We start from the raw sequence: 16,671 nt of genomic DNA, 5'->3' as shown, positions 1-16,671 counted from the left end.
AATCACTTTTTAAATCTAGAAAAGTTTAAACAAAAATAAAAATATTAGTTTTCAAATTTTGGGGGACGGGGGAAGATGAGGTAAAAATTAAAACTTTTTTAATAATAATAATTTTACTCTTATATATAGCAAAAAATTTTAACAGAGTTTGGATAATTAGTTTTTAAAACCATACAAATATAAATTTAAAATTGGACTAAAACTTAGGTGGGAATAAATTCTTTAGCCAATATAAAATTACATAACAACCCAAACATAAAGGAAGGGAAATTCCCCCACCCAAAGGCCTTTACATAAGAAATCAGAATAATTTTTTTTATTATTATTTATCATATAGTAGTTCTTTTCCTAGATTCCTTTAGAGATGAACTTACTACAGCTATTATAAAAAATGTACAGCCCCTTAAATAATTGCTACAAAACCGTTGGGTTGGTTGTCACCCCCGATAAAAAAAAAATGGATAGAAAATAAATCAGAAAGATTTTCTCTTTTTGTGTTTATGAGTATATTGACCATCTCTTCCTTCTTTCTTCATCCCACCTTTGTGAGCTCTCTTTGATCCCTGAGATTAGGTTGGCAAAATATAATGTTAGAAAATCTTTATAGTGCAATTTCAAATCAACAGAAAGAATTGTTCAAGTATGTGTCGGAATGCTTGCATATACCTCAGCTGAGAAAGTCTTGAGGTGATTGCGGTTTTTTCTGGATTTTCTCTTAGATCCCTGGCGTCGAGAAGGGTTAGTATTTCCCATTGCAGCTCTAGCAAGTTTGACCATTTTGCGGGCTTCTTGAGTTGTTGGGTCTAAAAGGTAATCAGGCACATCACGTAGGTGAGGAGCTGAGGGCTTCTTGCTCAGAACCTTATCATGTTTCAATAGATCTGCTCAAATACACGGCCATCGCATATATTAAAATTTCACATGAATAGCAGGAATCGAGAAATCAGTCTACACATATCTGACCAAAAATTTTCATTACCTAAGTCCTTTGGATTAACTTCAAAATGAGGCTTTAACCTTTAAAAAAAAAAAAAAGAGAGATGGCACAATATCAGTGAAACAGAATATGTAACTTGGTACCCAAATTTGACATTGGAACGGAAGCACAGGCTACAAATTTTTCAATTGAACACAAATAATTACAGATCAACTAAAACTGCAACTAAAATTTTTAAGACAAATACAAAAATAAGAAAATGGTACAACAGAAAAATAACCAAAAAAACACTAATAATCAATCAAACTGGAAATAAACACTAATACAGATTATTTTATAATAAACTCTACAACAGGATATATGGTGAAAAAGCTCCAAACAGTCATTAATTACTCACTTTTCAGAGTTCATAATTTCATTTCTCAAATCCTGAGCTCGTGATTCTCTGACAGCAACTTTTGTCACACTTTTAGCAACATCCTGAAAGGGTCATTATTGCCATCAATAAGGTGCTTCCTAAGGCAACCATTTGGGCCAAAAATTTGATAGCTTGGACAGGCAATGTTAAACACCAACAAGAATATAAAACCATGGTTTTAAAAACTAGACCGAACCGGCCAGTTTTACTGGTTAGACCGGGATTTGAGAGCCAATCCGGTCTAGAAATCTTTAAAACTTGTTTGAGGCTTTGAACCAGGTTAAACCATGGTCGAACTGGCCCAAACCCACTGGTTCATCATTCAACCGACAGTTTCCCCAATCAAAACCCCTATGGTAACATTAGCATAAGAACTGGAATTTTTTCTAAGGCAAGTAGTTGAGGACTCAAACCTGAGTTCCAGCCTTAACTGGCCCACACAAGTACCACAAAAACTTTGTATTTGTTGAGACTTGAACCCAACACCGTATCTATTAAGGTAGTGTGTGTCATCGAGCTAAATCATATTTATGTAAATATTATTCGGATTTTATGCCAATTGATTAAACATATAAAATTGTTTTGAATAATATTTTTAATAGTTATTTAAACAGTTCACCAGCCTTACAACAGTTGATCTAGATCGGCCCTTTCACCAACTCAACTCCAATCCAAGTATGAAAACCATGTATAAAACAATGATTCACAAAGAAAACTTTGGTGTACCAAACAACCTCCACCCAAGAATCCCACATGTGATAACATTAGAACTTCACAGCCTGAAGTGACCTAAGATCTATTTGTCGCAAAAAATACAAAGGGGAGAAAATGTTACTTAGTTTTGATTTGGTTAGTAAACATACATACATACATACATACATACACACACACACACACCCTTCACTGAAGAATCCCACATGTGATAACATTAGAACTTCACAGCCTGAAGTGACCTAAGATCTATTTGTCACAAAAATAAAAAGGGGAACGAATGTTACTTAGTTTTGATTTGGTTAGTAAACATATATACATACAAACACCCTTCACCCAAGAATCCCACACGTGATAACATTAGAACTTTACAGCCTGAAGTGACCTAAGATCTATTCACACACACATATATATAACGTAAGTTGTTAAGTTCATTAAAAGAGAAAAAATGAAATAAAGCCTAACACACACACACACACACATATAATGTAAGTTGTTAAGTTCATTAAAAGAGAAAAAAAATGAAATAAAGCCCACTTCCCCTTCCGCCCGCCGCCCGCACCCCCCCCCCCCACCAACACACACACACACACACATATTGTAAGTTGTTAAGTTCATTAAAAGAAGAAAAAGGAAATAAAGCCCAAAGAAACTGAGCTAATAGTGCTAGTACTTTATCGCATAAGAATGCTACTGCATCAGAAAGGATGGCTTATTTTGTCTAAATGATGGCAAGAGAATTGTACTTGTTAGAAAAAGACAAAGGGACAGCAATTATAACAAATAATTCTTTTAAAAACAATTTGCATGCATCTCCTCATTCGTACTAAGGGAAACTGAGCTAATAGTGCTAGTCCTTTATCGCATAAGAATGCTACTGCATCAGAAAGGATGGCTTATTTTGTCTAAATGATGGCAAGAGAATTGTACTTGTTAGAAAAAGACAAAGGGACAGCAATTATAACAAATAATTCTTTTAAAAACAATTTGCATGCATCTCCTCATTCATACTAAGCGAAGAGATCTAGCAACAAAGTAGCAATCATCATTTTAAAGAATTCTTAAATGTAAATCCCAACCTTTGCCAATAATCATGGATATGCATCCCAGATAATATAAAAGGAGATGGATTGAAAAGTAGATCATCAATCAAATGCAATCATATAAAAATAGTGTATGAAAGACAGAAGAAAAAATCACCTCAGCCCTGTATCTTAACAATTCCACTGCATTCTTAGAGAGCAAAGGAAATGGTGCAATAATACTTAACTCGTTATCTTCATCACCCACAAAAGATTTAATTTCTTCAAAGACTTCCATCTCATCAGGAGAAACCTGTTAACAGAACAAGTGTAGAATAGTAAAACATTGAGGTAATCATGTTAGTACAAGAAGAAACCTATAATCCATTTATCACTGCCAGCATTACCCATAATTTATTTAAAAAGAAGATATACAACTTTATAAAAATCGAAATAAGACAAAGGTTGGTTTCCAATTCTTGTAGACCTTACTGTATTGTGAGCCAAACCTCACCCAAATTGTACTTAACTCTATTGTAGAGAAAATGCATTGAAATGAAACAAACTAGCACTGTTATCGGCACCCTCAAGGACACACATTACAAAGACAGACAAATAATGCACTCATAAAAACTCAAAAGCTCACTTAAGTGTAAGAATCATGAATGATTAATGAAGAAATGCACGATGAAAAGTGTAATTTTAGGTACCCTAAGCATCCTGTAAGGAAGAACAAAAAAGATTAACACATGATCCAGTCAAAACCACTCAATCAATAATGTTTATTTATTCTACTATTATTAGATAGAGACCATTGGCCATTCTACAAAATTTAATTCCAAGAACAAATATAACCTCCATTTTGTCTAACAAACTCACCAGAGATACTGAAGCACCGGTATTGTATGCTCTTCCAGTATGTCCAATTCAATGTACATACCCTGCTGCATTTTGAGGCATTTCAAAGTTTAAAACCTGGAAGAAGAGACGAGCATTGTAGCACTTGTTAGACAATGTACAATCTTGACCTGTCCTCATAAAACAAATGAAGATAACATCTTAAAAGCACCAGAGACAGTAAATGAGAAAGCACCATCAGCAATCAAAAGCACTATAATTTTCCTTTTAGACTCCCATGTCCCTCCCTTGTAGCAACATGGAGGCGTAAAAGGGGGACCCAATCAACTTGTTCTGACCTTGGATAACAAGCTCATGGGTTGGTCTTACATCACCATTCAGAAACAAAAGAAGAGTTACATCCTCAAGTTCACTCGGGTGTAGCTCAGTTCCTTTTAATGTGAAACAATGTCAAACAAAATTACCCAAAAAACGTTAGCACTCCCTGAAAAGGTGTAATTATTCCATTTTGAAGATCAGGGAATAAGTGATAAGTTAAGCAACCATGATCCAGAACCAAGAATCTAAAACTCCAATCATGTTTGTTTTAGACCACATGGGGTACAGTTGGTTCCAAATAATAGTCCAAAGTGTCCTTGCAACAAACAACAAGTCTATTGCTTCAACAAGAATTTAAAAATTCACTGTTACTGCTGGCTTTTCCAAAAATTAAAAATCAAAAGAAAATGAATGGAAAAACAACTTCCTAACCTTCCTTGAATCTTAAATAAACATTAATAACTATAAAGAATGATGGAAAATTGACTAAGGAAACTCTATAAAACTTCCTAGAAAGAGAAACTTCTAAGTCTGACCAAATAAAATTCATTTTTGATATCTAAACCCAGAAATAAAAAGGCCCAGATATACCATGTAACATTTTTCAAGTAGACTGCTCATTAACTTAACATAGATGAAGCCCCATGAATTACTCAGCCAAGTACAAAAAGGAATCACAGCAACAAAACACAACAGAGCATCATAACGAGAACATTAACTTACGGTGTGTACATTTTTGAAGTCATTTCCCCTCACTACTCCAAATTCAGAATCTAATTTTGGCTTTGCATTCTTTCTAGACTTCCTTGAGTCAGCATGACCTCCACTGTTGGGTTGCTGCTTATCTTTTGTTTGGCTATCATCAGTTGCAATTAAATAATCGAAAAGCCCAGCATTAAATTCCCGGAACAAACAGTAGACAGGTTATAAAATGATTACGACTTTGTCAGTGCCCATGTAACTCATGTCAAGGCGGACAACTTTTGAATCATTCACAAAATAGCTATAGTGGCCAATGGACTAAACAAAAACATTATTCTCAAAATACCTTTTGAGCATTCCATCAATTTTATCTTGAAAAAATTTCAGAGAAAAGTAAAACCTCTAGCCATATTGAATTGTCTATAAATTGAAAGAACTAGCATACCTCAAGAATATGGAGACGTGAATTCTGTGGTAACTCAGCATTCAAAACAGCAGACCTGATACCAAACTGTCAAAAAATAGATACATCAAGAAAATGGAAAAAAGAAGTATATAACTATTCCTAACAGCAGCAACTTTGCAAATATAGTAATTTCTAAGGTGTGCATAAATTATCGCTCTCTGATACCATGCACTTAATTAATTGTGAACACATTACATAGATGAAAAAGCATAGTGCAAACAGAAGCAAATGATAGCCATTCAACTCCACAGTTACATTTTTCTTTTCAAAACCACAAGATTAATATTTTGAAACAGGACCACGATAATCTGGAGACCAAAAGCAAAATAATGTTTGCACTCTGAAAAAACAGAGTGAATATATATAAATCAATTGATGCACCATCAGAATACCTTTTCCAAAAACAGTTTCAGTCTGAATCCCGTGTCAATGGTATTAGTAAAAATCAGAGCTTTTTTCTGAATTAGCTCCAGCTTCAAGAGGGCAAGGATGTAAAGTAACTTATCACGTTCACTGCATGAAATCTACAAAAGTAAAATAATAATTTGTTCCAATAACCTTGATGTGACAGACAAAATGGAGATATTTAATGTACTAATTATCATAAAACGAATTAATAGTTATCAACTAAGAAGTGCGTTTCCATGAATCCGAAACGTTTCGGTTTCCGAAACGGCCCCGAAAACTGGTACGAAACGTTTCGGGGCCGTTTCGGTAATTTTAGATAAAAAGGAAACGCGTTTCTTTACCAGAAACAGTTTCCTATGCTCCGTTTTTTTCCGTTGCAGAAAAGAGAAGAATTTTTGTCTTCTTGTTTTGAAACACCTGTCTGCTGATTTAAGCCTTTTATTATTTTTAGGGGCCAAGTGCCCACCGGAAGGAAGATTCTGAGGCGGGCTTCTTACTTCTTGGTACACTTACCTTCCCCCAGGAATTATTAGTAACTCCCCTTTCATCCAAAGCCACTGCTCAATCTTCCTTTTCTGATTGATTGAAAAAGGAAACACAAGCAAAAACTTTTGAGGCACAAGAAGCAAATATGGAATTGGGTAAATTTCATGTGATTCTGAAAATAAATAACAAAAATAGTTTCCTATGCTGAATAGTCTTCTGGGCGTCTTCTCTTATTTGCTGTCAATCTCCTGGGCGTCTTCTTCCTCTCTGAACAGTGGCTGGAAGAAAGAAAACTCTGTGAAAAAAGTGTGCGTTCCTCTGGGTCGGTTCATCCTGATGTCACAGAGTTTTCTGGAACTAGGTCTTGATGTCACAGAGTTTTCCAGGAACGGAAATTGCTAGGACTGGAACTGTTTCGCTGTGACATCAGGACGAACGACCCAGAGGAAGTGTGCGTTTTATTGTATTTTTTATAAAAATTTTATATTTAAAAACAAACCCTATATTTTTTTATATTTACACGTTTCCCCACGTTTCCGTTTCCTATTTTTTTAAGAAAATACGTTTCCACGTTTCGACGTTTCCGTTTCCGTGCTACCTAGGTTATCAATGATGTAAAAGATGTGCATTCAGATAAAAGCCTAACACAAATCTACCTGTATACAACCTAAATAAAATTTACTGACTTGAATATGAACTAAAAATTCATGAAAAGAAGTTCCACAACTAGAATATAAGACTTTAGAAAAGGATTGTATTATTCCATATGGAGTGGAGTGCCATCAGCTTCATATTTTGCTTTGCAGTATGGTTGTAAGCAAAATCATGATTAGTGGTTTCTCTTATTATTATCAACATAAATTGCAGCTGTCAGACTGGATAGGTTTCACTTGAATTAAATGGTTAACATCAGAGCAAAGAAGGTATTTAAAAAGCATTCATGCTAACATTCCCAACAAAAAATCCATGTTATATCATATATATTTGTCTAACACCAATAAATGATTTTTTGAAAACAGGATATTTTAGGCAAATATAGCCCTAAATTTCATTATAATACAGAAACTCTTACCCAAAATTGCTGAACATTTTTGGGGATAATATCATCTTTAACATCTCTAACTTCTGGCAGAGTCAAAATGAACGGATTGTGTAGAATAAACTTCTTTAGTTTTTCAACATCAGAACTGCCAAAATTCAGGATTTTCATAATTGTTAATCACTCTGAGTCCAGAAGAGAACAAAGAAATGTCAGTATAAACTATAGAGTGCGAAAATGCAGCTCAATTTCTGAATGTTTGCAACAGGCATTGAAATGTCAAATTTACACACAACAATGAAAGGAATTCTGAAACTAATTAACATACTTTTACGTGACAAATATGTTTATAAGAGGCACCAGACAATGTACAAGACTAAAATGTTTAAAAAAAATCCCAGGAGTGCATTTGATATCTATAAGGTAAGTAGATAACGGTAAAAAAGACGCATCATTTCATCTTGTTCAACTTTCATTGAAAAAAAAGAAAGTTTTGTAATCAAAGAACACTTTTCATAAAAGCCTAAAAAAAAAAAGGGAAGAAAAAGAAGCAAAATACATAAAACACCTTGAAGTAACGGACATAAGAAGGCATTGACAGCCTCTTGGGACAAGAGCTGTAAGAGCTTTTAGATCATCTTCATAGCCATATGACAGCAAAAGATCTACCTGAAAGTAAATATGAATCAATGATTTCCTAACAAAAGTATACAAGTAATCTTGTCTTGAAAAATTAGATGACAGGGAGAAAAAAATAAAGGAGTAAGAGTATCACCTAAATAAACCCAAACAAACCTCAACTCACCAGGTCTTAATTTCAAGTTAACAAATACAACAGTTTTAGTGGCAGCCAGCACCACTCTACAAGAAGAGTTACCATATCTGTTTCAACCATATAACTTATATACAATAAGAAAAAGTACCGAAGTCTCACCTCATCAAGAATAAGAATTTTTAGCGAATCACTCAAAGATTTAGATTGAAGAAAACCAGCTGACAAACATTTTGGTATGCAACCAGGAGTACAAACCACAACATCAGGAGGCCCAGCCAATGCAGCTCGCTCTGACCAATTACATCAATCAGGCAAGAATCAGCAAACAGCTTGAATTCAGTACATCGTGAAATGTAAAGCTAAGTCAGAAATCAGAGAAAGTTAAACTAACCAAATCAGAGGTAGGCATACAGCTAGCCAACTGCAGAAATTTCAGTTGAACTTGACCCTTACAAAACTCAATAAGTAATTTAATCTCTGAATAAACCTGTTACAAACCGATTTAAATCACTAACATCCATAGAATTAAAACGAGAACTAAACAATATAACCAAAGTACTCATAGCAAAAACATGCCTGCTGGCACAATTCCCGGGTCGGGACAAGAATTAACGCGGGTGGGGCGAGCTTGGCCTTGGATAAAGACTCATTGAATATCCTATGAAGCAAAGGAAGAAGATAAGCAAAAGTCTTCCCAGAACCCGTTTTAGCCCGCGCAACCACGTCCTTGCCTTCCTGGAAATCGTTTATTTAAAAAATTTAATTAATGTGAAGCAAAATTAGCAAAATAGGGATTAAACAGAGCCAAAGAAACTTACTAAAATGAGAGGGATAGCAACTTCTTGAATTGGGGTCGGTTTTTCGATGGCCTTTTTCTTTAGGGCGTGAACTAGCCGTAGGTCTAAACCTAGCTTTTCAAAGCTCTTCTCCTCTCCTTGCCCGCTTGTTCTACTTCTTCATCTTCTTCTTCATTGATTTCCTTTGGTGGTTTTTCCTTATTTTTGCCCATAGAAATTTGAAAATATTCTTCACAAAAACGTAAATTTGGTTTTTGAAGAGCGGTTTGGAGTTGGGGCCTGTGACCAGGGCTTTAGAGTGGCTTAGAGACGCTGATTGATAAAGACATAGATTATAGCAATTCGTGGGTCGGGCTGACCCAACATGTGATCCAGCTTGATAGCCCGCCTTTAATTATTGGCTTTACTGGAGCCCAAAATAAAATAGGCCGAAAGAGTTGTACTCACCCAAAGTTAAGTGTAATCTATTTTTCAACTTTCAAAAATTCAAACTCTTATTTACAAGTAAAATTATATTAAGAAACTTAATTAAAATTAAGGGTAAATTTTTTATTTAATTAAAAAATTTTAAAACTAAATTTTTATCACAATCTCCCCCCCCTAAAGTTTGAAAATATAACAATTTTCATTTATCTAAAATTTGAAAAGTAATAATTTCACCCCTACGATTTTGAAATCATGGATGGAAACGGTAAAGTTTGTCATCTCCAACTGCGTTTGTCCTTCCACTAGGGTTGGATTCGAGTCGAGCCAGCTCGAGCTCGAGCTGGCTCGGGTTGGCTTGGTAATTTTTTTTTTATTTTTTATACAAAACAATGTCGTTTTGATCCATATATATATATACAAAACGGTGCCGTTTTGATATGAAAAATGAGCCGAACAGAGCCATAAACGAGCCGAACTCGAGCCGGCCATAAAAAAACCGAGCCGAGCCCAAGCTAGATGCGAGCCGAGCTCGGCTCGGCTCGGCTCGAATCCAACCCTACCTTCCACCTGAGTTATTTCTCCCTGCGATCAAACTCATGCCTTCGATTAAAGCGATTATCTCCAACGAAGACGATTTTATCTTCATCAAAGGAAATCAATATCGTTAGTGGGTGGGAACAAGTCAATAGGAGGAGATAAGCTAAGAGAAAGAGTCAATACGGCCAGAGATGACAAACTCCGTCTTCTTCGACAACAGTTTCAAAACTCTAAAGGGGAAATTATCATTTTTTTAACTTTAGATGAAGAGAAATTGTTAGATTTTCAAACTAAATGAGGAAATGCAATAAACTTTAGTTTTTTAAATGACAGTTTTGTCTTTATCATTAACAAAGTTTTTTAACAAAATTTTGCTCATAGGTAAAAGTTTGAGTTTTTGAAAGTTAAAAGGTATGAGTTTGAGGTTACACTTAACCTTAGGAGTCTTTTGGCCAATAAAATATGATATAACTGTGGATGGTATATACATACAATAAATCGATAAAATTATGCGTATAACTTTTATATACAAACAATGATGTATTATCATATGATTAAATATTATTTTATCTTTAATTTTTAATTATTCAATCATATGATGATACATCATTATTTATATATAAAAATTATGCACATAACACTGTTAATAATAAATCCATATTTGTGATTTATCTAGTGGTTCTTTGATGTGACAAATTAAAGACATATACTATGATGTAAAGCTAGTTTCTCACTCAAGGTATGTTTCATTAATACTATTTCACCTAGCAAGTTTGAAGATGACATTTACTAATTTACATCCAATCATATTGTGAAATTGATTAACATGTTACATGGTGCAATTCTACGCTGGATTGCATTGTCGAAGTGCAACATGGCTTGATCGCACATTTCTAAGTGTGATTCTAATAAAATCGTGACTAAAATATCGTAGTTTTACATAAATTTGGTTCTTACAAACCATCTCATTTTTTATTCTAACTAAATATTTTTATTCTATGTATTATCTAGTCGATATTACACTTAAAAAGCACTATTCCAAATATATAGAATAGTACAAGTTAGGGTTTTAATTTTTTTCAATTTAAATTAAGGGTATAAATGACAATTCTTAAGTTGGTAAATTAAATAAATGTGTTTGCACTTGAGTAATGCACGTGATTAGATAATGTATATCTTTTACTATAAAAAGTGGCCTTTGAATTTTAATAGTGTAAAAAATGCAGTTTCAAAACTTAAAAGGGATAAAAATAATAATAAATTATATACATAAATAAAATATATAATTTTATATATAAATAAAATATATAACTTTATTTATAAATAATAACATATCATTATATGAATGAATACCATTTTCCTAATAAGAGTATACAAGTAACCTTATTCATTATAATATTGAAAGCAAAAGCAGTTATCTTGTGATTGGATCAAAATAATCAATAATCAAAGTGAAGAAGAGGCTAAGTTGAGCAACATAATAACTACCATGCCGCAAGGGTTAGCTTGGTTGACGAAACGTGGAATCCTCAAATAATTGTAAAAGGGTTTTGATTCAAGATTCATTAGTGTCAGAATAAGATAAGACTTTTGATTTATACACTACAATAATTTTGGAGTCAGACACTGAACTTGAAATTTTACATAGTTGGTATAATTGATCGACCCTGAAGGGACAAACCAACTTGAATAAAATTCCTTAGTGAAAAAAAATTTGTTAAAAAAAAATATAATAATCATTAAAAAGATTCATAGGTGTCAAAACAAGATAAAACTCTTGATTTATTTAATATAATAATTTTAAAGCTAGTCATTAAATTCAAAATTCTATGTATTCGATATAATTAATTAACTCTAAAGAGACAAATAAATTCGAATGAGATTCCTCCTACGTGGAAAAAAAAAGAAAAACGTAATCACCCTTCAGAAGATGGACTGGGGGCCGGGGGAGCATATTGGGGCCCAGCCCATTATGACATGCATGCCATTCTCGGAGGAATCATTATGGAGAGGAATTGATTTTGTCATTCCCATGTATGCTTTCGGTGTGGGTTAAAATTTTGCTTTCAATTCAACGCCAAAGCCAACCATTTGATCCTTTTCAACTCAATGGCGTGCCTTCAATGGTTAATTTTGGCTCCCCTTTAGACTTCACCTTTAAGACAATTTATGCCACTTGTATCCAACCAAGTAGCAACCTTCCAATTCCAGTGTCCTTGTCTAACTTTTGTTCATCCATCGTCTCTAACACTCAACATTTCTAAATTTCAAGATGAGGCTCCTCACTATAAATTGCCTTATATTAATATAATCCAATAAATTTTGTTTTCATTCTCTCTATTTGTATGGAGTTGACATATCCATGTTAATTGAATCATATATCATATCATGCATCAAAATTTTAATTTTTTATATCGTGTATCATATTGTGTGATACATTTTTTAAAAAATAAAATAATAAAATAATAAAAAATTCAAATTGGTATATCATCACTTTAAAAAAGATTATAAACACTTTTAAAAATTTTAAATTTCTTATATACACTTTTATCACATGATTATTTTTTTTTAAATGATGTATCAATTATATGTATCATATCATATAATATGTCAATTGTATCGTATTAATTTAATAAATCTTATAATATAAATCGTTTTTTATTTATATCGTATCATAAGATAATAATAATTATATACATATCATCATTTTAGTCCCTTAAACAATAAAATTTGATATTAGTTAATGATTATAAAATCATGAAAAAAGGGGCATTTTCGGTAACAAAAGGTGTTTAAGTTTTTGGTCATAATTGTAAGAGTAATATTATATATACTTATTTTTTAATATATAAAATAAATAAACATATAATATGTCATTATATAATTGAGCATTGTTTTATTTTTAATTCAAAATAAATTTATTACACGACAGCGCATACTCAAAAATGTGTTACCATAGTTTTAATGTAATTGTAAACCTGGGTTATGTTTGAAGAAACAATAAAACTACGAATACAAATTCTTTATACACAATTTAAATACACAAATAATATGTTATTATGTTTTTAATAATTTTAAATTAAAGATAAATTAACACACAATCATATAATAATGCATTATTTGTATACTTAAATTATATAAAAAAAAATAAGTATATATAACATTGCTATTAAATAAATTTGTCCATTAATTTCTCTTTTAAATTAAAGTATTATAAATATTTGAAAATAAAATATATAAAATCAGAAGTCAATCCATATAAATTTTATTTTTATACATGACTCACCTTCCATTGAGATTATAAAATTGAACATCCCATGTGTTTGTTTGTTTTTTTTCCTTTTTAACATAATTTAAGTAATTTAAATATATAAATAATATGTATCAATATTACTTTAATTTAATTTAAAATTATTTAATTATATAATAATATATTATTTATATACCCAAATTATACATAAAAAAAAAATATTAGCATAGTTTTATGGTCAAAAATTTACTAGCGAAAACTCAAGTTGAAGAGTTTAAGAAAATTGAAGCATCAACAAAGATTCCATCTTTTTCCATGAAATTGGCAAAGAGTTGAGTGATCGAGAATAAATTTCCAAAATGAAGAAATGGTCAAATAAGAGGAAAGTGGGCACATCGCAGAGGCCAGGAATAAGTATTAAATATCACCAGCTTCAATTAAACTATTGCAGAAACAAACAAAGAAGCCTACAACCTCTGGATCAAAACGTATACTGCTCAACTATGGTCTGGAAAAGAAAAAAGCCTATTGCCTATGAGATGATGCTATAACTTCATTTTTACACTGTTTTTGATTGTTGCAGATTAAATATTATAAAGAAGGAACCTAAAATTTTGTAGCTTTGAGCTCAATAATCTTGAGTCACATTGAGATTTTTGACATACCTGAAATAAATTGTCAAGATATAAGAGAACTTCAATAATCAGGCATATGTTGACTGATTTTGCCTTCTTCAAGAGCCACCTTCTGTTCAGTAATCTTCAACCAAATGCATACTCCGGTGAAACTGAGCACCAAGCTTGCAAACCCAGTTCCCAAACCGATTCCAACGATGGCCAAAATCGACAAGCCGTTGCTTTTTAATGGGGGTAAAGGGTATCCATAAAGACCCTTATTTCCTTCAAACGAACTGGCATTAAACCTGGGAGAGTTCCCACTTTTATTCCCTAACAACGGCGGTATTGGCCCAGATAATCTATTGTTGGACACATCAAAAGATGACAAACGAAGAAGATTTCCAAGCTCCTGAGGAATTTGGCCCGTAAGCAAGTTGTCATGAAGATCAATAATGTTTAAGTAGGCACATAATGTGAGCTGAGGAGGGATCTCTCCTTCTAAACGATTGGCTGATAGATTGAGTACAGCAAGGTTGACCAAGGCCTGTAAATCTGGGGGAATGGAGCCCGTGAGAGCGTTAGAAGAAAGGTCAAGAGATTGAAGGTTGGTGCAATTGGAGAGATAGGGAGAGATTGAGCCTTGAAGAGAGAGGTTGGTGAGAGAGAGTTTATAGATGCGGCCATTGTTGCAGGTGGCACCTGGGAGATAAGAAGTGAAGCCATTGCAAGGATTTGAGAAGGTTGAGTTGGTCCAGTTTTGAAGGTTCTTATATGGGTCTTTTAAGGACTGGCTTAGATGGGTTAGACAGGCTTCGTCGCCTGGATCTGATGATGCAAGAGGGAGAACACTTAGCAGGCTCAAGATTATCAGACTATAAACAGCCATTTACAACGCACAGGGATATAGAAAGATAGATGGATTCCGCTCTGTTCACTTTTTTTTTTTTAACTTTTCAGCTCTGGACCTCCCGATTTTTTGAGAAGACGGACTTGAACAGAGAAAATCAAGAGAGAAAATAGTGACAGTTTTGGATTTTACTTCGCATTTTGCTCCTCCTCCCCCTGTGCTACTAAAAAGGATACATACAAATTAGCAACAAAACAACAGACCAAAACGATCCATCTTTGCGGAAAATTTTCTTTTTGAAAAATTTCAAGATTGGTCTTCTTCCCTTCACAGGCGAACCCAGATTAAAAAAAGGCAGAAGAATCAGAATCAGCCATCAACTTTTTGAGAATGAATTTGGACCTGAAGGAGGAGATGAAAGGAGTTGGTGAAATGAGAGAAATTGAGAGGGGAGAACAGAGGGTCTGAAGGAACGAGGCCTAAGATGGTGACTTCACGTTGGGACACTGATGGGCATAGAGGTCATTTTGTTGGAATGAATGTGTAGGGAACCAGCAGGCATTGGTGTAGTGCTGTCGATGTGGGATTGATTGAAACGTTCTTTTATCAACTCAAGGGTCAAGAGGCAGACGAGGAATATTGCGAAGTCTAGAGAGAAAGAAAGAAGTTCCCATTATGAATGCACCCACTTGTTCCACATTGCTTAAATGTGGGTCATCACATGATGTCTGCCTACGTTATTCGATTCGGTCCATTCCTAACAGAATTAAACCAGGAATCGGACAATCTGGTTACTCCATTAAACAAAGGCCGAAAGACTTATCCAGTTATTCCCATCCAATGGTTGGTAAAATTTCAAATTTATATTCGCTAATTTTTAAAAGTTTAAATATTTATTATTATATTAAAATTTACTGTTTAAATTAAAGTACAAATATTATTTAATTAAAAATATTTAAAAAATTAAAAATTTATAACATTTCTTTTTTATATTTAAAAATTTAATAAATTTTCTTTATTTTAAGTTTAAAAAGTAAGTATTATTTTTTTATGATTTTTTTCATCACCACTTCTGACGCTCATTGCTATCTTTGATCGTATTCTCTTTCCCTCTTAGTTTCTCTCTCTATCTCAACTTTGGTCACTAAAATATTGACCGTCTTGGAAAACGCCATTCAAACTGGGGTTTATCACTTGTCCTAAAAGTAGTCGCATAATGGAAGTTCTTCTCAATGTATAAATTTAGTATGTGTAACCGTAATATATAAATTAATTAGTGTTTAGTAGTTTGATTTAGTAAATATAAACCGTGAGACTATTGACACCTATTGTAATACACCTTTGATAAAAGTAAATGGGTGCAAAATAAGAGGTTTTAGCAAATAAAAGTTTTAACAAAAAGATAAAGTGAAATTTAAATACATAGAAATAGATATAGCAAATGAGTCGGGTCAATGTGCAACTCGATTTAAAACACAAAAAAATGGCCTGATCTAATATTATAACGAGTTGTGCCGGACTCATGGACCTTTAGAGTCGAGCTTTGGATTGGACATCAAGGGGCCCAACCTAATTTGTTACTATTCACATAATTATTAAAAAACTTAAAAATTAAATAATAATTATAATATTAAAATTAACATACCATAAGCTTTATTAATTTTTTGAACCAACTCGGCCTAATAGGCGTGCTAGAGCCAATCTGACCCCACCCACTAATGCCTCTATATATGAATTAGAGCTGACAATTTTTAACACGACATAACATGAGACAAAATAAATCGGATTAAGGTTAAGTTTATTTAACACGAAATTTATTTCAAATCAACCCGACATGATTCAAAATTAAATTGGATAGTGTTAAAGCTCACACAAAAGTAACCCAACACGATACGAATTGACTTGAATGTTTGGAGAAATGTTACTTTAATAAAATTTGTTTGAGATAAATTATAAGCAATGTTATGTGTATATATTTTTTTTATATAATTTGAGTACAAAAATTATATGTCATCATGTGATTGGGTGTTACTTTATCTTTAATTTGAAATTATTTA

At 33.0% G+C, this 16,671-nt stretch overlaps 1 protein-coding gene and 1 pseudogene across 1 annotated transcript; both read right to left on the bottom strand.

The window, feature by feature from the left end:
* Nucleotides 1-294: 294 nt before the first annotated feature.
* Nucleotides 295-9,220, bottom strand: LOC123199416 (annotated as a pseudogene).
* A 4,317-nt stretch (nt 9,221-13,537) lies between these two features.
* Nucleotides 13,538-15,222, bottom strand: LOC123199473 (receptor-like protein 44). Its single transcript, XM_044614496.1, has one exon. The coding sequence runs from the start codon at nt 14,651-14,653 to the stop codon at nt 13,847-13,849; it is 807 nt and encodes a 268-aa protein (XP_044470431.1). The 5' UTR covers nt 14,654-15,222; the 3' UTR covers nt 13,538-13,846.
* Between the last annotated feature and the right edge of the window lie 1,449 nt (nt 15,223-16,671).

The sequence above is a fragment of the Mangifera indica genome, chromosome 16 (assembly GCF_011075055.1).
Source record: "Mangifera indica cultivar Alphonso chromosome 16, CATAS_Mindica_2.1, whole genome shotgun sequence".
NCBI lineage: Eukaryota > Viridiplantae > Streptophyta > Magnoliopsida > Sapindales > Anacardiaceae > Mangifera > Mangifera indica.
Note: the sequence above shows the minus strand (reverse complement) of the source record. Positions and strands in the feature narration are given on the sequence as shown.

Coding starts and splice junctions, on each gene's coding strand:
- LOC123199473 (XM_044614496.1), bottom strand. CDS start 14,653: ATGGCTGTTTATAGTCTGATAATCTTGAGCCTGCTAAGTGTTCTCCCT.